The sequence below is a fragment of the Sinocyclocheilus grahami genome, unplaced genomic scaffold (genome assembly GCF_001515645.1).
Source record: "Sinocyclocheilus grahami isolate Dianchi unplaced genomic scaffold, SAMN03320097.WGS_v1.1 scaffold445.1, whole genome shotgun sequence".
Taxonomy (NCBI): domain Eukaryota; kingdom Metazoa; phylum Chordata; class Actinopteri; order Cypriniformes; family Cyprinidae; genus Sinocyclocheilus; species Sinocyclocheilus grahami.
The window spans coordinates 620335-646783 of NW_015505624.1; the positions used below are offsets into that span (position 1 = coordinate 620335).

At 36.3% G+C, this 26449-nt stretch overlaps 1 protein-coding gene across 1 annotated transcript in view; it reads left to right on the forward strand.

The window, feature by feature from the left end:
- The window catches only part of LOC107552286 (ceramide kinase-like), a 58743-nt gene that overhangs the window by 6862 nt on the left and 25432 nt on the right, over positions 1-26449 (forward strand). The window contains exons 2-10 of the mRNA XM_016234145.1: positions 4669-4794; positions 5537-5603; positions 6012-6157; positions 9475-9549; positions 10295-10447; positions 10531-10636; positions 11937-12007; positions 14667-14872; positions 17682-17902. Coding sequence (XP_016089631.1) covers positions 4669-4794; positions 5537-5603; positions 6012-6157; positions 9475-9549; positions 10295-10447; positions 10531-10636; positions 11937-12007; positions 14667-14872; positions 17682-17902 — 1171 coding nt within the window. The remainder of the gene's footprint in view (positions 1-4668; positions 4795-5536; positions 5604-6011; positions 6158-9474; positions 9550-10294; positions 10448-10530; positions 10637-11936; positions 12008-14666; positions 14873-17681; positions 17903-26449) is intronic.

Below are 26449 nucleotides of genomic sequence, written 5' to 3' on the forward strand. Positions count from 1 at the left end.
ATGCACACCTGAATATAAGGTGTTTTTCACTTCCAGCCTTCATGAACAATAATACTGTATATAGGTTATAAGTGATTAAATACAAGATTAATAGCAGTTATTAGGGCCTTTTCATAGTACCAGAACTAATTGTGGAACTACCCACTTTTTGGCGTTTTCGCACCGCCGGAACTGGGTGCGATTTTAGTACTGGACTGCCTTTTTCGAGAACCAAATTAGCTCCTACTCCGGAGCAGGGTCTAACCAGCACAACTGGTACTAATCGTGATGTAAGTAGACATTGATTGGCCAAACGCGTATACAAACGCCCTCACCCGCCATGATTTAAAACGCTGTGTAAACAAAACATACTGTAAACATTGTGTCAACTTATTTTGCAAGTATGGAGAACAGCGATAGATGGACGGACACTGAAGTGCAGGCACTTATGGCATTTTGTAAGGCTGGGTTGTGTTGAGGAAGGCAGCCTTCGGCATTTAGAGAGCTCTGAAGGCTGGCATCAGGTGAGCAAGCTAGTGAAACGTTGCACACGTAAAAGAAAAGGACTGCACACATCCAACAACTTATTTTAAATGCAAAATTGATTTTAGTGCGCTCTAAATACTTTTTTCTTTGCGAAACGAACATTTTCTTCACAAAACTCAGATCGCGCACGTACAAAATGCACTTTTGTGCGCTCAGAATATGATCTTTCGTGCGCAGAATTGTGGCAGAGATCTAATCCTATAAATAAACGCCTGGTCCCAAACTCATATCTCCATGGTAACAGATGCCTGGAAGGACATGAGTAATATTCCGCAACATGATTCACATCAGGATCCATAGGTAATGCATATGGTCCGGGATTGTTCTTTCAAATCGTTGACATACTTTTGAGGTTTCCTCTAGCCTAGTGCAGCTCTCTAGCTTTTAATTTGTGGCTCAAGTGATGTCATAATTGTGGTAAGCACAACTGCAATCTCAGTTTCTTGCCATATTAATAACAAGCATGCCTGGGAGGTATGACTGGCACATTATTTAAAGGGGAAATCCCTTTTTCATTAGCAGAGTTTGTCACATGAAGTTCTGTGAAATGGTAGCAATATGTCAGTCAGTATGAATTTGTACCATTTATACTGTGGTTTTAATTTAATTATCTTAAAGATTTTATATTTTTCTATGCAAATTCTATGCCGGGTAGCACACTTAGGTTTCTGGAAGTTTTTGGCAACACGCCAAGCCATATTTGACTAAACTCGGTTTGTGGACACTTGTAGTTCTACATGCCTTGCTGTTTTGTGTGATGTTAGTCTCATAATTATAAAAATCCTCCCTTTAAATGTTTAATGCTTATCAGATCTGAAACTATGTTGCCTTTCAAATGTAACATCAGTTTGAAGATGAATGAGATTAGTAGTTGTGTATGTTATTACTATTTCATAAGTCATCACTCAGTTTAATTCAACTTTTTTTGTATAGCACTTTTCCCAATAAATATTGTTTCAAAGCAGCTTCACAAAAGTGCTTTGAATACAATCAGGACGTAATTGGTTAATTGGTCAGAAATGAGTGTCAGAGTATTATCCATGTGGGACTAGTATTCAGGTTATATGGCTAGTTATGTATTTAGTTAAGTTTACATAATGAATATATTAGGCAATGATTACAATAAAGATGTGCAATTAGAGCATGTGGAGAGTATATAGCATCAGATTGTTGCATCATTGAGCCATCTTTTGGAAGGACATGTGGTGTATTTGGCAGGGTGAGAGCTGCGATATAACAGTCAAGGACCCCTGGAATGTCAACTATTGTTCAGTGGTATTTCCTCTATCCTCATTAAGTTTACTGCCTCTGTTTAACACAATTACTATAGTTTACAGAAATGAGAACAAATCAGAACATTTTATGTAATCGGATGTGTGTCTGCATTGTTTTTTGATGTAATCACATGCATGGTGATTGCAGGAGAATTATAGTGGAAATGAGTGAAATGAGGCGAACAGATTGTAAATGATCAGATCAAAAGAATGTGTTTTGTTTATAGGAAAAACTGATGAAGTAAATACTCTCATTCCATTTTCTCAATTTTTTAAATTATACTGTTGACTGCGTTCATCAAGCATTCAACACTGCAATTCAACCCTTTTAACAAATGCATTGTAAATGATCAAATAAATATGTTTACTGTATTCTTTAATTTATGGGAAATAAACATTGCATAACTCCAAATCAACATTTGGTGCAAAAATAGTTAGACACTAACTTGATTTAGGCTAAATCTTCAATCCTCTTTTAACCCTATACCTGGCAGATCCCCCCCCCCAAATTATGTCATTTAAAATCCTCCAACCAAAGATTTCATTAATGTATATATTCATATATATATTTCGTTAAAATAACACAAGGTTTTAACATATTCCAGTCCAAATTTTGGCAAGTGTTGCAAAAATGGCAATAAAATATTAGAAAATGAACATTCTTTATAAAATAAAACCGCACATGTGATATGTATTATGCATTTTATATAATATGAATTACTTTTTTTTCTGGGGCGAAATCCAGTCATTTCAATAGGAATCCAAGCGATCAGGAATGTCACATCTGGGAAAAAGGTTTTTCACATCAGGGAAAAACAAGTTCAAGTTAGTCACACAGATTCTTCATGTTGACCAACAGAATTCTGCTTTGTGAAGAATTTCACATTTAGCTTTAAGAATTTCAAACCGCCTGCTTTCTACCCTTTACACTTCAAATACACTGTCATAAAAAGCCAGGTTTTTTTTTTTCTTTCCAGATTTTTGGTTAGTGGATGCTAAACATAGACCAAGAAAACTAAGAATAAATGCAACCGGAATTAAGTCCCTTATGAACTCTATAACTCTACTACGTCGCCTTTACATTTCAGCTTTTTGCCTCATGCAGTATTCATGTGTTATACAATAACTCCCTAATACAAGTATCATGAAACTTTTATCAGGTTGTTGTTTCCATGTTATTATGGTGTTAAGTTTATGGCTACATATGGGCATATGAATTGTTTCATTAAGCTGTATAAAAAGGAAATACACTTGTTATGTCTCATAAATGTGTCATGAAGTTTTAATGAAGATAAATCATTACTCTAAGTTTATCTGGGTAATAAGTAAAGTTTCTGAAGCAGTACTTTATTCTAATCCACATAATTCTCTGATCTTTTGAATAAGGTCAAACCTCATTAACTTCCTCTCCCATGGGGTTTTCTGGAAAGCCTGCGTTATGTAACATAACACAAGATTGACTAATTTGGGCACAAGCTGTCAGAATGCAAAAACCTCCTTTGCTTAGAGATATTTTCCCTAGCACAGTGACAGAGATGATGGAAACTGACATTTGCATAGTGTCTTATTGCAAAGCAAACAAAATGAAGCAGTCGACATCACCAAAACTCACATTTTGCAAACTCAAGCCTCTAAAGCATTTTCTGTAATAATTTACAAAATCAGAAAAAAAACAACACGGCAGATTATTGTTGACTGTAATATCCTTCTGAAAAAATCTAAAAGGCATCATTGTCTTTAGCAGTGGTTCCCAACCCTGTTCCTGGAGGCACCACAACACTGCACATTTTGCATGTCTCCTTTCTCTGACACACCAATTTCAGGTCTTGGAGTCTCTACTAATGAGCCGATGACCTGAATCAGGTGTGTTTGATTAAGGAGACATGCAAAACGTGCAGTGTTGGGGTGCCTCCAGGACCAGGGTTGGGAACCACTGGTCTATAGTATCAATGATTTAAGGGGTGTATCAGTTAATTTGTTTATTCAGCTCATTGTCTAAAAATACTGCCGACTGAACTGAATTGATCTTGATATGACTTTTTAATTGTGAATAGTTTATGTTGGATAAATCCAAATGATTGTTTTTGTTTTTGGTTTTGATTAAATGACTGCGTTGGTAGTCACCACATTTTTAGACACATTTTCAGTGAGACTCATAGCCTCCTTTCCATTATTAAATATGATATCTACTCTGACTAAGATCCATTGAGATAGATTGCCAAGATAACAATAAGTGCTAATACTTTACAGTCTGATATACAATCTGTTCAATGTTTTATTGAATTGGTAATTGCTTTTATATCTAATTGAAAATCACTCTCGATCTGTGCTCAGTTACTCCACCCAAAATAGAATCTCATCAAAATAAATTTAAATATCAAATATGTTCTGATTTGATTTTAGTGTTTGCTTAGAAACTGAGAAAATAATTGTAAATTTGAAATAACCCAAAATGTTTCTTACCAATCCTATGGATAGTTTTGGTCTTCTCTATGTTGTCACAACAGATGAAGTTTTTCAAAAGCAACTTAATGAAGTAGTTTTGACAGCCTAGGAAGACTGTTGTCAAACAATCTCGATCTGTGCTCAGTTACTCCGCCCAAAATAGAATCTCATCAAAATAAATTTAAATATCAAATATGTTCTGATTTGATTTTAGTGTTTGCTTAGAAACTGAGAAAATAATTGTAAATTTGAAATAACCCAAAATGTTTCTTACCAATCCTATGGATAGTTTTGGTCTTCTCTATGTTGTCACAGCAGATGAAGTTTTTCAAAAGCAACTTAATGAAGTAGTTTTGACAGCCTAGGAAGACTGTTGTCAAACAAAAACTCACTTTTAATGCTCTGCCCGCCTCTCATTCCGCAGCCAATCGACCGAAGAGTTTGCTAGTGTACATCAACCCCTACGGAGGAAAACAACATGGGAAGCAGATTTACGACCACAAAGTGGCCCCCATCTTTTCCCGGGCTTCCATTTCCACCGACGTGATTGGTGAGTGCCCGTCAGCCGCATGCATTAACATTTAAATAAAAAATGAGCTTTTATGCTTCGCAAATAGATCTCCGTTGGCAAATGGCCCCACCTGCCAACCCGTCCCACGAATATGATTTTATTTACAGCGCCATCTATCACAGGAGCTGGCCATAATGCAAGCTGTGATAGTCGATAAACATAGGAATGCAAAGACATCCATTATTTATTAAGTTTGAGGGAGGAAGACCCTGGGTTGGTGGGAATATCGGCTGTTGGAGCTAAAGCTTACAGGCTTACTCAGCAGTTGCTTGAGGGTATTCATTTTTACGACCATGTGGACATTTCGTAAATGGTAAAGTACATGTCTGGCTGGACAAATACCATTCAAACCAAATCATTAGAGGAGCCAAACAAGATGTTCTGCCGACGGTTTAATAAGCTCCATACATCACCTTTGGCATATATCATCAACGTGATCCACAGGGCTCGGTCCTGGGCCCCATTCATTTTCAGCACATCCCTCCGAGTTACAGCTTTACATCAGTGCTGATGGTAAAGAACCGGTAATGAAATGTACCGGGGATTGTTTTTCACCGCGACTTCAGCTTCATCATTTGATGTGGCTGATTGATGGTCTCCATCAAGCCAGCAGAAAAATGCAATTTAACTGCCAGATGAACATAATGATGTTTCTCCCCCTCTGCCCAGCCTCGCTGTCATTGTCCCGTTAACAATGGCTTTTTCTCTGTTGTTTCTATAGTTACAGAGCGTGCAAATCATGCCAGGGACCACTTGAAGACAGAGGCTGATCTGAAGAAGTATGATGGGTGAGTGGGCATCCTGCTGGGAGATCACGGTCGCTGTGTGGCGACTCTTAATTTGCCCACCGAGGAATGCGTCCTCTGCAGCACAGCTCAGATTAACATTTGCACATCAATGCACATCAGGTGTCACTGCGGCAGATGACGGCGGGCAGCTTGGGAAATGACAACTGAAAATAGAGTGGCTTTTGGTGACAGCAACATGGATGCTGCTTTAAAGCTGGGCCAGAGGCTGTATTCACAAAACAACTCTGACTGTTGCATCTGGATCTTTTTTCTCTACTTTTTAACATCCATTTCTGTGAACGACAGTTTAGACACAAATTTCATTCATTTGCGCTCTACCTTTCACTGAAGAAAATTTTGTTTTAAACAAATATGCATTGAAGTGATCAGTGTAGTCTCTCTCTGCAGTGTGGTGTGTGTCGGAGGTGATGGCATGTTCAGCGAGATCATGCATGGCCTCGTCTCCCATACGCAGCAAGAAGCAGGTGTGGATGAGAACTCTATGGAGGAGACCCTTATGCCGTGTGGACTTCGCATCGGCATAATTCCTGCAGGTTGGTTTATAGCAGTGTTTCCCAATCCTGGTACTGGAGCATGTACCCAACACATTTTGTACATGTCCCTTCACACATCCAGTTCAGTTCATGAGCACTCTATTAACAAGCTGATGAGCTGAATCGGGTGCATTAGATAAAAGAGGCATCCAAAACGTGCAGTGTTGGGGATGCTCCAGGACTGAGAATCACTTGTCTACAGTCACAAATATTAGAGTCTATACAGCCAAGACAGTTCCTCAGAATGGATTTCATTGCTTTCTCATGCACGTCACTTCCTTGGCAGTGTTCCTGGAAGCATCCGTCACTCACGGTTCCATTACAGCATTTGTGTTTTGAGATATTTCCAAGTCATTGGAAGTTTTACACCTGCACATGGGCACAGCTGCATAATAGAGGAGAACTGCAGGAGATTATAGCTCTCTTCCAAAACCTAGTGAGCTGCCTGGAAAACATGTTTAGGCATCAGAGGTGCACTCATGATATAAAGGCTGTTCAAAAAATGGAAAGCAACATTATGTTGCCTTTGATGATACTGTGTTTTGATCAAATTTTAGTGGGCTATTCACACAGAACATGTTTGTGTCTGTGTGTGCACTATTATTTTTAAATAGTGGGTCTCTGTAAAGTTGCTTGTTGAATATCGCTGGCTGTTATAAAGCATCTTGTATTTTTTTCCAGCATCTCAGTGCTATATGTATTTTTTTTGTTTAGCTTTTTTAAGTTTTAATACATTCTGATTGTCAGCACTACATGTGTCATTTGTGGATAATCTGCAATTAACACTGTTACCAAAAAAAAATATTAAGCAGCACAACTGTTTTCAACGTTGATAATAATAAGAATTGTTTCTTGAGTACCAAATCAGCATATTAGGAATGATATTTGACACTAATAACTGGAGTAACGACTACTAAAAATTCAGCTTTGCCTTCACAGGAATAAATACAACTTTAAAATATATTTAGAATTGGAAACATGCATTTTATATTTTAATAGTATTTTACAACATTGCTGTAAATAAATTTTAAAAACGCAGCCTTGTTTAGAGACTTCTTTCAAAAACATAAAAAAATATTATTGACCTAGAACTTTGGATGGTAGTGTATAATCTCTCTCTCTCACACATAAAGCTTCAAAATATACAACATACTGCACTTTTTAAATAGTTTAAAGCCAGAGAATGGGAAAGAAAAATACTTGGGCAAAACACGTTATTAATAAATGACCAACCTGAAAGAGCACAAGCAGAACAAATAGACTGTTGTCATGCACTGCAGAATGCCCTTCACAAGAGCTCTGCCAGCAATTGATAACTTAATGACTGTGGCTTATCAAATCCTGTTTTCTGATATTACTGTTTGCCATATAAACCAGACAATGTCGAAACCTTAAGAGTCCATGTTGTTATCAGTCAAGTTATCAGCGTGTGTAATTCTGTCTATTCATGGCCTTATCTCACATTGTCCAGACATGCAAGGACTAGAGACAGTTTCTATGAACAGCTCCTGGTCCATTATCTTGTTCCTGGATGACAACTGATCTGAGCAGCAAGGGAATTTGAGACAAATCTTTGACTTCAATGTCTAATAGATGAAAGCATCTGAAACCACTGACAAAAACGAACCATGCTTTTAACATTATAATATCATGTTTATTTGAAAACGTACCATGTTCAAATGTAATAATACCGTTTTGGATTAAATGTTTTAGATGCTGACTTCAAGTTTAATACACAAAAGCATCTGAAACCGCTGACAAAACCAAAAAAGTTCTATGCTATTACCATGCTATATTTAAAATAATGATGATGATAGTAATAATAATAGTAATAATTTTTGGAATGTATAGCATACTGATACCATGGTTTTTTGGACATGTGCCTTTGCCATGTTTTTGGACACGTGTTTTGATAATACTATGTTTTTTTAATCTATACCATATTAATATAACAGGTTATTTAAATTATTTAGTATCATTTTACAATGTTTTATTAAATGATTACATGGATCATTTGTTCCTTTTATTTATTTAATTACAATTTCATGAGATTTTAATTAGTGCTGTCAAACGATTAATCGCGATTAATCGCATCCAAAATAAACGTTTTTGTTTACATAATATAAGTGTGTGTGTACTGTGTACATTGATTATGTATATATTAATACACACACATACAGTATATATATTGAAAATATTTACATGTATATATTTATATTCATATAATTTATATGATCAATAAATATATTTAAAATATAAACAACATATTTCTCTTAAATATATACATGCATGTGTGTGTATTTATATATACATAATAAATATACACAGCACACACACATATATTATGTAAACAAAAATGTTTGTTTTGGATGCGATTAATCGTTTGACGGCACTAATTTTTATATTAATATTTTTTTGAATATGTAACATTACAATGCCTTTTTTATTTGTTATGATTTATGTTCTTTTTATTATTATTTCATTTAATACATATAATTCCATGGACATTTTTATCTGATGTACTTGTAATTAAATTTAAAATTAAAGAATTAATTTATTTACGTAATAGTTCAATGATCTTCATTAAAGGGGCCCTATGATGCCCTTTTTTACAAGATGCATTATCTTGTAATATCTCGGGTGTCCCCCACTACCCCACTAATCATTTATTTTTCCATGCTGTAAATGGCCCTTATGTAAATGCCTGGTATATGGATATGGTAATTATTACCATGCTATCTAACACTATCAGTGTATCATGGTACTGCCGCAGTAAGGAACTGACATTTAAGCATCATGCTGTTTATTGCTCTTTAAATGGTATTATCATGATATATAAATTGAAAAACATTGTATTTTACTTTTTCCACCTTAGTTTGTGGAAACAATAATGGGATCGTGAAATAATCAGTTTGGCACATTTGCAGATTGCAGTTTGTGTGTTTTTGCTATTATATAAGCAATTTGAGGAAGAGGAATTAGATTACCAGACAGCATATAAGAGACAGAAAGAGGGCCGAACTCATCTGAAATCTCATCTCTCTATATAACAGTGCCCTGCAATGCTTCAGCTACAATCATTTCAAGATCGAAAAAACTTTCTTATTCTCACAAGGGCTGAATAGAGCAAAAACTCCATTGGCTTGTGATGTTTGGTTAGCGTTCACAATTGAAGGTTAGATTGCAGCTGCCCCCGTATGCCACCAAAATTGAAAATGAAAGTGTAATTTTCATACGTTAACCTTCGGAGTGAATTATGAGAGATAGATTTAGGCCATTTCTGAACCCCTGACCCATGAAATGTGTTTTTGAAACAGGTTCGACTGACTGTATATGCTACGCCACGGTTGGCTCAAATGACCCTGTCACTTCAGCACTGCACATCATTGTGGGTAAGTACTCATCTCCATATCTGCAGTATGATAAAGCGTATCTGGCTATGTATGTGCGTATGTTTATTTATGCTTATGTAAATTTCTCTTTAGTATTTTCAGGCTAGGACTGAGTGCTATCCCAGTATATTTAGTTATTTATTTATTTATTACTACTTTTCTTTGGATGTCATGGCATGACCATACCTTAACCAGGGTAAAATCACTGTAACTTACAGCTTTGAGTGGCATATTGCATAAATAAAGCATAACACCAAAATGGAAAATGTTTACTGTGCTACTTTTGCAGAGACGGATATCTAATTTTGCTGCAATATGCACTATTCTTAAGGCCCGTTCACACCAAGGACGATAACTATAAAGATAACGATAAAGATATAGTTCTTAAAATCGTTCTCAATATTAAAGAATAGCAGAGTCCACACCACAACTATAACGATAAAGACAAAGAGAAACGATATCGTTGGAATCACTTTCAAAACGATTTTTCTCCAGCTGATGAACGATAAAAAATTGGCAGCCAATCAGAATCCATCCTGCTGTAACGAGCTCGAGAATTTAAAGCGGCAGACGAGCGTGCACTGAGAATAAACAGACGATATCGTCCACTGGTGTGGACACTAATATCATTATCTTTATAGTTATCGTTCTTGGTGTGAACGGGGCTTTATATGTGGTGTCCTAGCACAGGATTCTGATGTTATCAGCTTGTGTTTTCTGAAATCCATCCTGGTTTTTTCTGCAGGTGATTCTCAGCCAATGGACGTCTGCTCGGTGCACAATGAAGACCGCTTCCTGCGCTACTCTGTGTCTCTGCTGGGTTACGGGTTCTACGGAGATGTGCTGACAGACAGCGAGAGGAAGCGCTGGATGGGCCCGGCCCGTTACGATATCTCAGGTACACAGGAATCTGCCATTTTGAATGGAAATTCTTATTTTATTTTTGAATTATTTTATTCATTTATTTATTTATTTTTACAGGTGTTAAAACTTTTCTGTCACATCGCTACTATGAGGGAACTGTGTCCTTCTTACCTGCTGAAGGGAACTTGGGAACTCCCAGAGACAAAATGCAGTGCCGAACTGGGTAAATGCTGTTCTGTATTTTTTGTATTAGGGATGCACCGAATGTTCAGCAACTGAAATTATTTGGCCGAAAATAGCAAAAAAATCTAGTTTCCTAACTTATTAATTTTAAGTTCAATTGTGCTTTGTTGGTGTAGTGTCTTCTAGAATGTTAAAAAAATATTCAGGTGTTAAGTAAATCTTTTTAAATAGTTGTTTTGTAATTGATTTTTTCTTTGAAAAGCTAGACAAAACAGTAAAAAGCACATTTTGGCTATTTAATTTATGCAGTTGCAAAAAAATTGGCAAAATATATGGGGGGAAAAAATGCAAAAAACCTTATTCGGCCTTCGGCCCAGTGTTTCGTTTTGTTCGGCTTCGGCCAAGAATTTTCATTTCGGTGCATCCCTATTTTGTATAGTCAAAATAATATGAATCTTGACTGAAACATGACTGAACGCGTATACTTAATCATTTAATCCATCATCTGATGTGTTTTAATTCTATTGTAAACTAGAACTAGATGATATTTACACTACATTTTGAAGTCAGTAGGATTTTTTACTGTTTTTGAAGGAAGTCTCATGCTCACCCAGGCAAAATGTATTTAAACAAAAATACAATAAAATCTGTAATATTGTGAAATATTATTACAATCTAAAATAGCTGTTTTCTATTTTAATATATTTTAAAATGTAATTTAATCCTGTGATGGCAAAGTGGAATTTTCAGCAGATATTACTCCAGTCTTCAGTGTCACATGATCCTTGAGAAATCATTGTAATATGCTGATTTGCTGCTCAAGAAATATTTAATATTATAATTTATTATTATCATCAAAAAATTTGAAAACAGTTGTTCTGCTTAATATTTTTGTGGAAACCATAATATATGATTATTATCAATGTTGAAAACAGTTGTGCTGCTACATAAATTTGTGGAAACTGTGATCGCCCGCCCGCCCGACCGATATTCTTTGATGAATAGAAAGTTAAAAAAAGCTGCATTTTTTTTTTATAGAAATTTTTGTAGCATTATAAAAATCTTTACTGTCACTTTTAATACATTTAATGCATCGTTGCTGAATAAAAGTATTATTTTCTATAAAAAAACCTTACTGACCCCAAACCTATTCACAATATATTCAAGACGTAAGTACATATAAATTGCAATGTAAATATTTTAATAAAAGGAATAGATATAATGGTCCCATTTTTAAAGCATGCCTTGATTATTTTTAAACTAGATTTTTACTTATTTGTGTTAAACAGATATATAGCTATGTTTCTCACCTCTATTGTTAACGTGTTTCTGTCTTGCAGGTGTAGTGTCTGTCGGCAATCCTCTTCTGACAAACTGGTCAGCAAAAATGAAGACAGAGTTTCTGATGCTGGTGAGGAGCATTTGGGAATACTCTCTATGCCAGTGTTAAACTGAGCTCGGGCATTGACAGGAAGTCTCATATCTGCCCTGTGGTAAATGCGCCCAACCTCAGTACAGGCCAACAAAGTGCATTTCCAGCCATGATTTGTAATGCCCCCATCTGTCGGCTCTACTGGCACGCTGTTTGTGAACATTAGGCCAAATGGTTCAAGCTGCCGCCGGGCTGATCATTTAGAGAGTGCACACACACACACACAGCATATTATCTCTGCCTCTCAGCAACCTCAGAACAACTGGCACCTCCGTTACCCAGCATTCTGTGTGTTTACCCTGAGCACTGATAAGTGCTGTTTACAGAGACACACTCTCTGCCCTCACAATCCCAAATTGGCATTTGTGCATGATGATTTCCTGAACGCTTTTAGACCGCGTGACATAAATAGAGTCTTGTGGGAAGAATAAGGGGAAGAATGATGTAAACGGGAAAGGGAGTCGAGGGCCCTTCATCAGTGAGAGAGCACCACAGCTATACTTGCTTTGAGATATACAATCACCTGGCTTCTTTCATTTTTCCAGTTTATAGCAACACTGATTTTCGAAGTTGTAAATAAAATAAATCTTGTAAGGTCTACAAGGAAGTACTATTTCAGTATTTATTATTTCATTTCAAAATTGTATGTTTACTCAATGCAGGGTTTCCGCGGGTCTTAAAAAAGTCTTCAATTGTACAAGAAAGTCTTAATTATGATTTCAAGAGGTCTTAAATTTGGGGACGGAAAGACCAGAATTGCGACATGGCTGAATGTGACTATTAAACTTCAAAAGGCTAACGTTATGATTTCATGAAATAAACATGAGTGCTGCGGGTTCAAATTCCGGTGCTGTGCTGCTTTGTGTTTTGCCGTTACCGGGGAAACAGTTATATTTCTACCAAACGCTCCACCTGCTGGTAGAGAATGAATGAGCATTTTCAATAAAACTGTTGTTTTGTTCAGAGTTCAGACCAATGCGAAAATCGACCCATGTTTTTACCCTGCAAACACGCTTTAAATGTGAACTGGTGGATCGATAAGAAGACAATGCATTATAAAAATCGAATAGGGGTGCATGGTCTGCGATAATATCGTAATTGTTGTTTTAAAGATGTACGATTTGATATTGTCTAGTATATCACGAAAAGCAATTCGAGATAATGTATCAGCACAATAACACACTCAGCAACATATTGTCTAATTATCGTTATCGAAAAGATCCCGGAAAATTATCGAGATATCATTTTTTGTTAATATTGCACACCCCTAATTTATGTTATTTCATTGATATAATAATTTATTGATAATAACAATTTAAATTAATATAACAATTAATACTTTTGACTCATCTGTTTTCTTAAAAATGGTTTAAAGGCTGAAATGTAAAGTTTATCATTTTATAAAACTTTTTGTGAAAACTTGTATCTGAACTGTAAGTTATGCTTTTTACAGTAATTTTACAGTTTAATATGGTACTATAGACATTGCCTAACCCGCTCATATGGTATTCATTTTATTTGTGCAGGTCTTAAATTTGAGCTTAAAAATCCTGCAGAAACCCTGTCAATGTTACTTTCCCTTTCTGTGTAATTATTTGTGAAATTTTACTACAAGAAACTACTCTTTTAGTATTTCTTCTTTCACTTCAAAATGTTGTTTAACTCAATGTTGCTCATCCTTTCTATGTAATTATTTGGGAATTTACTGAGTGAAAATAATTTCAAAGTATAACTTTTTCAGTGAAAATTGTTTGCATTTTTGGAATTCAGTGCAAAACTGATTTATAATTTTAAGTCAAGTCATTTATTTGTATAGCACTTTATACAATGCAGATTGTTTCAAAGCAGCGTTACATGAATAAACAGGGAAATAATGGTTCAGTGATCAATTCTGCTGTAAAGGAGCTGTAAAAAAACAATAGTGTCACTTTTCAGCTAAGGTCAGTCTAGTGGTGATTCAGTTCCCTTCAAGAACATCAATTATGAACTGAGTTCAATTCAGCTGTAAAGCAGCTCTGTAGAAAACAGTAATGTCAGCATTCTGTTCAGTTATCATCCAATCGTGTCTGTTGATTCAATAATATTGCTGGATATTAGGTGCCCCCAACTAACCAAACCAGAGGCGACAGTGACAAAAAACCCGAACTCCATCGGTGACAGAAATGGAGAAAAAAAACCGGTAACCCTTTATTTTGATAGTCCGCTTTAGACATTCTACTAACATTAAGTTACTTTGCAACTACATGTCAACTAGCAGTCATTAGAGTATTAGTAGACTGTCTGCTTAATATCTTCTAAAACTTTATTTTGATGGGTCCACAACATACAACATACTGACTATGAGAAACTTTGCAAGTATATGTCAACTTATTCTACTAACTCTAAACCTAACCTAATGGTCTACTCTGAGAGTTAGTAGACATGTAGTTGCAAAGTTACTTAGTTAGTAGAATGTCAAAATTGGACAATCAAAATAAAGTGTAACCAAAAAACCTTTGGAAGAAACCAGGTTCTGAGATGTTTAGGGTGTTCTTGGTGGTTGCCTATTGGAAACGCATGTATCAAAGTCTGTGATAGGGTCTATAGACTTCACTGCTCAGAGGTATACTAGTATTCACATGATGTTGTTGTATTTCAGAGTGTCAGGATACGTGGACGGTCATCAGGGGAAAGTTCTTGGCCATCAATGCTGCCAGCATGAGTTGTGCGTGTCCTCGCAGTCCTAAAGGCCTGTCGCCATCAGCGCACTTAGCAGATGGAACTACTGACCTCATCCTCGTCAGGAAGTGCTCCCGACTCGACTTCCTGCGCCACCTGCTGCGCCACACCAATAAGGACGACCAGGTTCCTGATTTATCTCAACAGAAAACATCAGTAGATTTAACATGATATTTTTTTATGAAAGCCATGAAGCAATTCCATTCATGTTTCATCAAAGGCTGGGGAAAAAACGCCACTTTCTTAACTGGCACACTTCAAAAAAGTATCCCCGCTGTCCAGTGTCCACCAAATGCTTACTCTATATTTTATATTAGTATAAATTCATATGTATATTTAATTAACTGTAAGTTTTGGGGGTTTTTTTCTTGGAAAAAGAGCTAATAATTATGTTCTTTGAAGTTCTTAGTAACAGCATGGTTCCTACAGTCATTGAGAACCTTGAAAGTCATGGCAATTTCCCTTTTTTTTTTAAATGCTTAATAGGCTTGCTGCGCTAGACGTGTTTTCGGTTATACCGGTGTTAAGCCGCAACACCGGTTACGTCATTTGCCTACCGCGGCACCGCCCCCCACCATCGTTTTGATTTTTTTATAGTAACAAAAATAATTTAGCCTAGTTCAGTTAGAGGACAGACACTTTTAAAAACTAAACGCTCAATGCAGCGTGCCTAACCGTGCGCGAACGACAGTGCACCACGGAGCAGGGGTCAGATTTTATTTATCACGTGAGGAGAGTGAGTCGAGCTGACTGACAAGAGTGAGATGAGAAAGACAAAAGACGATGGCAGAAGATTGTTTAGAAAGGAAATGCAAAGGTGCCTGTTTGGCAGTATTTTAGATTTTGAAAAGCCTATTGACTGGAAGTTTTTTGTAAACATTCGTTTCTTATTTATTTGGTTCCACAGTGTTTGCTGATTTTCAGTTTTATATACCTATTTAAACTTTGTGTAGCCGAAGTAATTTGTTATTTTATTAGGCATATATGATGTATTTTTATTCGTTTTGTTAATAAAAGTTCTATGAGTTTGACGTTGTTGTTGCCCAATTGCTGCTAATTTGAAAGTGAAAGTAAAATGCGCACGGCGCTTTTTCAAGCTATTTGAAAGCCAAGAAATCTGAGGAAAAGAGGAAAAACTCAAACGAACAATTGCTTTACGGCGAATTGAGGCAATTCAATTGCCAGTAATTTGAAAGGGAAAGTAAAATGTGCACGGCACTTTTACAAGCCATTTGAAAGAGAAGAAAAGAGGGAAACTCAAACGAACTAACAACCCCCCCCCCCGGTGATACCTGTATTACCGGGGTTGTCACACGTCGATTAACCTGTGGGAAAATTTCCTCACCATCACAACCCTAGAGGAGATCTGCACTGTATCTTGTGCGCCTGTCAGTTGTGTTCGATGTACGATGAGGTTGAACAACCCCATAAGTGAAGCTTGTTTTTTTGGAAGCTTGATCGTTTTGCCGCAGGGGGTTGATGAATGAGAGCAGGACAGTGGCTCGATTAACCGGTGGGAAAATTTCCTCACCGTCACAACCCTAATGCTTAACTCCTGAACTATTTAAACAACTAGAAATGGCTCTTTGTAAGTTCAATCGTCACCAAAACGATCTTTATCCAGTAATCACAAATATTTGAAAATTCATTAGCACTGGAATCTTGTAACAGTTCGTAATTCAAATGCCTCTAATAAAATTATCCAGCCAGGTTTATTTCTCATCAAAATATAGTTCTTGACCTATTTACTTTTGTAAATTCAGATCCCAAATTTACTATGGCATTATGAATCTAAAAATGTATCCTCAAAATGTTTATTTTTTTTATGAAAAATGCAGTAAGAAGAGTAATATTGTGAATTATTATTACATTTATAATAACTATTTTCAGTTGTAATATAATTTAGTAATATATTCTAGTAATGACAAAGCTGAATTTTCAGGTGTCTTTATGTCACATGATCCTTCAGAAATCATTCTAATATGCTGATTTTGTGCTTAAGAAACATTCATTTATTATTCATTATTATTTTATTCAGTTGAAAATGGTTGTGCTGCTTGTTGTGGAAACCGTGCTACTGTTTCTTTCCAGATTATTTGATGAATAGAATGTTAAAAAGAACAATATTTATTTCAAATAGAACTGTTTTGTAACTTGCTAAATAAAAGTATTAATTTATTTTAAAAAAAAAAAAGTACACTAAACGTTTAAAGGTGGGGTAAGTGATTTCTTGTAGCCAATGTTGATATTTCAAATCACCAAAACAAACACGCCCCTACCCCAAAATTGTCTCGCCTCTATTTTGATAGCTCCGCCCCACACATATGTACGCAACCCAGGCAACGATTATGGCGGAATCTGCTGTGCCAGCCGGCCGAGGGAATGATGTCATCAATAAGTGAAAACAATGTGTGTTACTATGGTAATACAGGTCGAATGTGTTTTGGTAGTACTGTGTGTTTTATCATGCATATATGTGTTTTAACAGCATATATTAGTTCTGTGAAACAAAGCAAAACCAATGTTACTCACCTATCGAGAAGAAAAAAAGCTACCTCGGCATCCGATCGCAGGCCTTCCTGCTTCTTGAGTTCTCTCCAGCGCTTGAAAGCTGATCCGATATTTACACGGGTCCTACTTCTTGCCTTATCGTAAGCCTTCTTTTGTTCTACAGACGTTTTCCTCTTTTGTTTTTTATCCGCCATCTCTATCTTTCTGTCGCTCGGCTCGGCTAATGTCCATCCTGTGCAGTGCTCTCTCGTCCTCATCATGAGTAGACACGCCCCTTACTGCTGATTGGCTACAAGTTTGTTTTGGTGCTCGGCCCGACTCTAAAGTGATTCTAAAGCGTTTTTGAAAAAATACATACCCCACCTTTAATGATATTTGACGTGGGATTCAGTAAGCATTACCCTTGTTCTCTTTCTTTGTTCAGTTTGATCACTCTTTTGTGGAGGTGTACCGGGTCAAGCAGTTCCGATTCACCCCCAGATATCAGGAGTGTGATTCTGAAGTGGACCCGAGGGAAAGCGGAGCTACAGGCAAGCGATTCCTTAGTCAGATCTGCAGGGAGCACAGAGCCTGTGGCTGCATGCCTTCCCAGAGCAACTGGAACTGTGATGGAGAGATCCTCCCACACACTGCCATTCAAGTCTGGTAGGTGTCCTTATCCAGATACGCCCTCTGTGTTTGCCATTTCGGTTTTTATGAATTCATGTATTGGACTCGGTGGAAGTGAACCCTTTGCAAGTTGCAGAAATGCTATATCTAGATACTTCACTTGAGTGATAACGCCCACTCTACAAGTGATAAAAAATGATGAATTTAAAAGATGCATGTAGTGAAAATGAGAACTGTTATTCTGTGTCATGTTTCAGAAAGGAAAATTGGGCCATTATGGTTTTAATACACTAATTACTTCAAGCAAGTCCTCGTTTTTGTAGTTAAGGGCATCACCGCCACTCACACTCAGACTTCCTCATATATCTAAGAGATGTCACTGTCAATTTTAGACCTTATATGAATAGTTTTCAGCTTCAGAAAATGTTCCTCTGACACAAAATGAGCAGGCTTCACTAAAGCGTTTGTCAATTAGTTGAAGCTGTAGTTGAAATGTTGAGGTCTTTTGAGCACAAGATTGTATCATCTCAGCACTAGCATACTAAACAGGGTAAATAAATGGACTTTTGTGGCCTGAGCCTGTGGAAAAGATGCTATTAAAATTAAAAACTCCCTCCATTGTGCCTGCAGAGGAGTTGTTCTCCTCCTTGATACAGCATGACGGCTCGCACAAATGCATCATTTCCTTCATGCCCCATTGTTCTGTGTCAACAATGCGTAGCAATGAAATGCTCCTAATTTAATGGCCCTCTCACTGTTAAAGGCTCACCTCCTTTAATTAAAATAGAAGTCCATTCATTTATTCCATTTTCAGCTTCAGTAATTGTTTCTCGAATGAGTAAGCAAATAACCTGTTGAGATAATTGATGATGATACCACGGCCGAAAGAGGCAATCGCCTGGCACTGAACTCACCTCCAGAGTATTGAGTGGAATTAGAGGAAATTAAAGAGCCCTCGAACCTCCTAAGAGTGCATGCATTTAACTACAAAACTTTTTACTCAACACGACATAGCATTTATTGCTTACCAGCACTTGCTCGTACTTTGTTTTAGTCTAGGACACAACGCATTAGTGGTGTTTGCTAAGGCAAGCATCAGTGTTACTATTGCAAATCGTTTGGGTTGGGGATTTAAACAAACCACTATACTTAAATATTACACTTATATTCATATAAGGGGTCATAAGATTCTATTTCAAGTTTTCCTTTGTCTTTGGAGTGTTACAAGCTGTTTGTGCATATAAGATCCGTAAAGTTGCAAAGACTAAAGTCTCAAACCCAAAGAAAATATTCTTTATAAAAGTTAAGACTCGTCCATGCCTTCCTAAAATGCCTCATTCAAACACGCCCCCACATATCTATGTCACTGTGCTGGAAGATTTGCATAACACCACCCAAATGTTTACGCAAAGAAAGAAGGCATAAGTATTATTCTCGCTGTAGTATTGTTGCTGCCGCCGCCATGTCATAGAGACGCTGTGTGTTTCCAAATATGGTAAGGGACGTAACATTTCAGTCATTCGCTTGAGGTATTTGGCCAATCACAATGCACTGAATAGCTGGCCAATCAGAGCACACGGCGCTTTTCAGAATGCTGAGCTTTGTAAAAAATCGACGCGTTTCAGAAAGGCGAAGCATTCAGAAAGTGTTTTTTTAACCTTAAACCGCATAAACACTTTGCATTACACCAACTCGTTGCCATTGATGTCCATAGTGTGGAAAAAAAATACAATAAAAGTCAATTACTCAACTATTCCTTAAAAAAATTAGCATGAAGTAATATACGTCACAGACACTGAAGCCTACATTAAATCAAATTTACACATGATCAGTACATATTATCCAAATGGATAAATCCCATAAAACATACCTCTTGACCAATTCTAATGTATCATGTCCCAATCTTACCACAGTTGGTTTTGTTTTCCTGACATTTCATGCATGGAAATGTAGCATTAGAGATCTAGACACTGACAGCTACACAGTGTCACTGCAGGGTCAGTGTATGTATGGCTGTTCATCAGACGGAATGTAAATGTAAATACTGTAGCGCTCTTTGCATTGTCTTCCTTGGAACCCCCGAGAATATTTCCACCCTTTATAATGAATTTTGTGTTTGTGTTTCCTATGCTGATGTCTTATTTCTTATGAAAGCTCTTATTGTTCGTGCGGTATCGAAGAATGAAGTTTATGCTAGACAGAGAAATTGCTTTTCCCTGTTGTGCATGTCAGCTGCTTTAATATGCAATTTTTAAAGTGTTTCCTTGAGCTGTACTTGTGATTGAGGGTATGGATTTCCCATGATGCATCTGTAAAGGCAACACAACTTCGGTAGCTATTACATTGTTCACGTCCTTCATAGACTGAAAGATTGTAGGGAAGCTCATTTTTGCCACATAAGAAAAAAACTGTTTTGGTAAATCATAATTATGACATTAAGTCATAATTGGGTCATATTTAAGTCATCATTGAAAACTGAAATAAAAATATTTGTAAAAATAAGAATTATTTTTAATCATAATTAAAAATGACTAAAAATAAAAACGGCCATAATAAATAAAAGTCATAATTATAATATTAAAAGGTCATAACTGAAAACTGAAATTAAAAATTAATTAAAGCTAAATAGAAATACAAGAAAATACTGATAAAAAATGAAAAAAACATCAAATTGACTAACCTTTTTTTTGTTTTACTTTATCATCATTTTTCATTTTTATCTCATAATTGACTTAGTATCTCATAATTTTGACTTTTGTTATAATTTGTCATAATCTCATCATTTTTATTTACCAAAGCTTTTTTTTTTCTCCTGTGGAAATGTGCTTCACATGATTGTCTTGTGTGAATCTCGGGAAGAAATCCCCAAGTAACATTTCACTCTGAAATTAAAAAGAAAATTAAGAAACTATATTCTTCAATGACAATGAAAACCTTTTGTAATGAAATGTAATTGAATTGTGTATTTTTGCGTTGCATTGTGACATTATTTTCATGACTGATGAGCACATTTTCTTTTAATTATTGTTGTGAAATATGACCAGGATATTTCTTGACAGTTTTAATGTTAATCACCCATATATACTAAGGACCATGGAAAAGATGTCCTCATATGCGACCAGGCAATTCAAATGTCACGAGAACCTCTGCTGTTTATTCTATTATATCTATTCTACTATTGTTGGTAGCCTACTTCATACCTAATCAATCCCAATACATGCTGTGTACGCACATGATGTGCCACCAACTTTCCCTACTGATCCAAATATACCATTCACAGCCCATTTTAATTACTTGAATGTGGCCACGGTTTTCACCTTTGTGCTGCCCTGGCGGCTGCTGTTCATTTACGGCTCATGACAGGTGACAGTATAATGTACTACAATGGTTGTCCAGTACTGTTTGTGTGTTTTCAGCTGAAGTTAAACTGAGTGCCACCTTATGTAGTCAAGCACTTGTCAAGACTCAGTAATGACTGATAATGAAGTCATCTTGCAGGACTCTTTGCAGGAGTTTATTTTGATGTGCTGAATGAAATGCAAAGAAAATCCATGAATAAAGTTTATTGAACAGTCGTTAGTGTTCTGAGTGGTCAGTTTTGGAGATTCACTGAAGTAAGGATGTACGTGTGAAACTCACTAAAACTGTCATGAACAATGCCCAAATCATAATAAAATATGCAAAATAAAATTAGATTAGAGATTAGACTATTATAATATTCTCGTTACTACAAAGCACATTTGTAACATAGTACTTGTTACTAGAATCTTGGAATCTAATTTCTTGGATTCTCATGGGAAAGAGAATGAAACTTCTGTCATTAATTACTCACCCTCATGTCGTTCTAAACCCATAAGACCTCTGTGCATCTTCAGAACACAAATTCAGATATTTTTAATGAATTCTGAGAGCTCTCTGACCCTCCATAGACGGCAAGGATACTACCACGATCAATGTCCAGAAACGTAGCAAGGACATCGGTAAAATAATTAATGTGACATCAGTGGTTCAACCGTAATTTTTCAAAGTTATGAGAATATTTTTTGTGCTCAGAGAAAACAAAAATAATGACTTTATTTAACAATTTGTCTCCTCCGCGTCACCCTGGCTCCGTTTTGGAGAGTATCCACTGAACGTAAACAGCATATGCTGTTCTGTGTCAGCCGCACCACGCGGATACATTGTCTACGTTGTTTACGCTTTGATCTGAACGAAAACAATGTATCCACGTGACGCAGCTGACACAGGACGGCATACGTTGTTTACGTTCAGCTGATACTCTCCAAAATGGCGCTATAGGGTAATGCGGAGGAGACGATTTGTTGAATAAAGTCGTTATTTTTGTTTTCTTTGCGCACAAAAAGTATTCTCGTAGCTTCGTAAAATTACGGTTGAACCACTGATGTCACATGGACTATTTTAATGATGTCCTTGCTATGTTTCTGGACCTTGATCGTGTTAGGATCATTGCTGTCTATGCAGGGTCTGAGAGCTCTCGGAATTCATCAAAAATACCTTAATTTGTGTTCCAAAGAAGAACGAAGGTCTTACGGGTTTGGAACAACATGAGGGTGAGTAATTAATGACAGAATTTTTATTTTTGAGTGAACTATCCCTTGAAGGAGGATCAGGACAATAAATGGAAAAGAATATAGAAATATGGTAATTTTTAATCAGTGGTGCTGAACTGGTTTTACTTTTAGGTGATCCAAAAGAGTACCAAAATTGTTAATAGTACAAAACTAAACAAAAATCAAACATTTAAATTTATCAACATAACCGTGAACGTCATAAACCCAACAATGTGCAAAACTGAGTGTTGTTTCTGCTGTACTTTAACAGTAACAAAACACATTGTAGTTGACACAAACCATGTTTATCCTTGTTCATAGGTTTCGAGGATGAGGGGTATGTCATGCAACCTGTCCATGTCCACATCCACCTAATTTGACTAACTTGTACCAAGCGACAGATGAATCTCTGCCAAAAAACCAAAGATTACCATAAAATATTATTTGCATCGAGGATTGTATTCCCTGCTGTCCAAAACCCTGTCAGAACACACTTGTGCCCAATTGCTGGGTCACAACCCAAGAGATAGCCCTGCCCTGAACTCACAGTATTGTTTGAGCATCACACATGTCATGTTGCATTCAAGTCCTCCTGGGAAGTTTGTATTTATGAATTGAGAAGCCATAATTACAACATCAGGCGGGCCCAAGTCCTTTTGTTTGGAACAAGATGGCAATGTAGCTTTTCTACAAAAGATTCAGCAAAAAATGTAAACTCTACTTCAACAAAATTATGCACATCAAGTATGAAGGTGTTGTGAATTGATATATTATTATTATTATTATATATCATAATTGTACAATACTAATTGTAGTAATAACAATTTCATTCATTTCAACAAATTTACCATCAATACAGACACTACATCTATTCCGTCCCCCACAGTTTCTCACTAGATATGTTTCCATTCACATATTTGTATGCAAATTTTGGGATATTTCATAAAAATAAGCTGGATGGCAATGACAACATACGCATAAATATGCCAAAAAAATGTATGCCCTCAATTGAGCCGAAAATTTATTTTGTATATCTGATAAGACATTTGCGTAGACTATATGGAAACACATTTACCGAATAAATCCCTCTTTGCGCAACAAAAAAAACGTACACGACTTTGCCTCAACAGTGGTTATGATTGGATAAACCAGCAGACCGGTTTCATTGCACAGCATCTCAAATGTTGGTTTGATCATTCAGAAATGCCTGAGCCAATTTGGTTTATCTGTCTCACATAACTGCGTTCACAAACACCAGGCAGCTGCCTACAAACACAAGATAGCATGACAGTTTATTGCGTTTCGTCTGTGTGATCGGAGACGCCAAGTCATTTGTGATGTAAAAAAAGCCACTGTTTCTACCCTGATTGCAGCAACTTTCATTTTTAGTTTCCCAGGAAGAGACCATTTTGTTCTATTGAACACATGGGATGGAACCAGTGCTTTATTCGCAGATGTTTTGTACAAAATTCCAAATTTGTACATAAGTTAAACTCACAATTTTGGATGTAAACAGGAGCACAAGTTCCAAGTTTGAGACTCATAATTACCCATTGTGGTGGGATTCATGTGCATTCAGCTCATAAAAATTATCTTTCTGATATGAATGCACCATTAGTGTATTCAGAGTCAGTGTTTACAGTATTTGGGTGAAAAAACATTCATATGCCTATGAATATTTGTCTCGGCATATTCATTTGGCATATCAGAAAGTATTTCAACATAAAATGACACACTTCACCTCTACACAACACCATCCTACATTTGTAAAAGTACAAAACACATCTGATCTCTCAGCTCTAGGGGAGGCAGAACCTGTCAAGAGCTGTTATTATGAACCCGCTACATTAAATCTACTCATGTTTCAGTGTAATTCTTAAGAGCCTTTAATAATACAGGGCCTGTGCTCCTGACAAATGTCATTGGCTGAAAAAAAAATGACGAATGGGGCGCCTCCACGTTTAACAGGCTTATTACATAAAAATGACTGCGGGGGAGAAATAACTTGTTCTCTCCAGAGAGATGGAGGGATATTTAGCTCTTCGTTTTGCTCACAGTTTCGATACGGTCCATACATTATGCTGCTATCTGGACCAGCATGGCAATGAAGCCGGGTAATTTTCTCATCTCTTGTCCACAAACTAAATTCCATTTCCTTTCCTCCTCTCTGTAGCGTCTCCACGTCTTTATTGATTTATTCTGCGGGCTGCACCCCATCGAGACAGACCGTCTCATTCAGCGACTCTTCCCTGGAGACATTACAAAGACAAACAAACAGCTGTCTGCAGGCTCTCAAACCACTGTTTGGAGACAGCTCATTGTGAGGGTGATAACATCTGCGACTTGACGCACGTTTAAAACGCTCCTCCTTTAAATAACTCAGCTGAGATTGGATGGACTCTGTCTGGCCACACTGCAGAAACCGCACCTGAGCCCCACACACCAACTTGTCTGTTTTCAGCCTTGCCATTGAGTTTAAGGCCTCGTCCCCATTGGCATACTTATACTATGCACTAAAGGTATGTCCTACACTGGCGATGAGTCCTGGGACATACTGTCATAACATTGGGCTTTGATTCCCGAAATATTGCAGATTGAATATATTTTAGCACTTCTACAGAATTTGTGGCATAATGTTAATTAAAAAAAACAAAAAAATGGAGGTACAACTGAAATTCATGGGGCCAATTTTTAGAAATTTCAAATGTAATGGAATATAATTAATATTATATTATTATATTATATACAATTTTGAGTTGTAAAGGCTTTTAGCTTTTAGCCATTTCATTGTCATGGGAATGTTGTAAAATGCTCTATAATTTAGCATAGAAATAGCTAGCAAGCATTTTTTTCATACTAAAATCATGTTAATATACATATTGTTTATGTCTTATGTCTATAATACTGAGATATTATAGAGTATTTCACATTATTTAAATTTTTATAAATTGGACCCTCTCAAACAAAAGATTAATAGACAACATTATTTAACAGCTATATATATATATATATATATATATATATAGTGCACTCAGTAAGTATTCAAACCCCTTAATTTTTTTTAAGTTTTGTTATGTTGTAGCCTTATGTTAAACTGCTTTAAATTACTTTTCCTCCCACATCAGTCTACACTCCATACACCATAATGACAAAGCAAAAATAGAACTGTCACAACTTTGGAAATTAAAAATAAATAAATAATAATAATAAAAAAAACTGAAATAAGTACATTGCATAAGTATTCAAACCCTTAACTCAGTACTTAGCTGAAGCACCTTTACAGGCCAGCTCTAGGAAGAGTCCTGGTTGTTCCAAACGTCTTCCATTATGGATAATGGAGACTACATGCTTCTGTGAACCTTCAATGAAGCAGAATTTCTTTTGAACTCTTCCCCAGATGTGTGGTTTGATGCAATGCTGTTTCTGAGCTCTACAGGCAGTTTTTATTTATTTTTTATTTGTTTTTATTTGTTTTTACCTCAGGGCTAGGTCTTTGCTCTAATATGCATTTTCAGCTGTTAGACCTTTAATTAAGACATGTGCCTTTCCAAATCATACCCATTCAACTGAATTTGCCACAGCTTGCTCCTGAGCTAAATGTTTAAACTGTCCCAGATATGAATACTTATGCAATGGAATCATTTACGTTTTTTATCTTTAATAAATTTGCAAAGATGTTAAAAACCTGTTATTTGCTTTATCATTATGGTGTATGGAGTGTAGATTGATGTGGGAACAAAAAGTAATTTAAAGCAGTTTAACATAAGGCTGCAACATAAAAAAATATATAGGGATTTGAATACTTTCGCAAGGCACTGTATATACATATATGAAATAATAAAAATTAAAACAAGACATAAAGAATAAACATAAAGCATTTTTAAACTATTTAATTTAAATGTCCTGGACAGAACATTAATTTGGATTTAATTTAAATGTTATGTGAAAGGAAGTATGTGAAATGCTTATTAACAAAACCGAGCCCTTTCCAATAAAAGACTAAAGATTATGT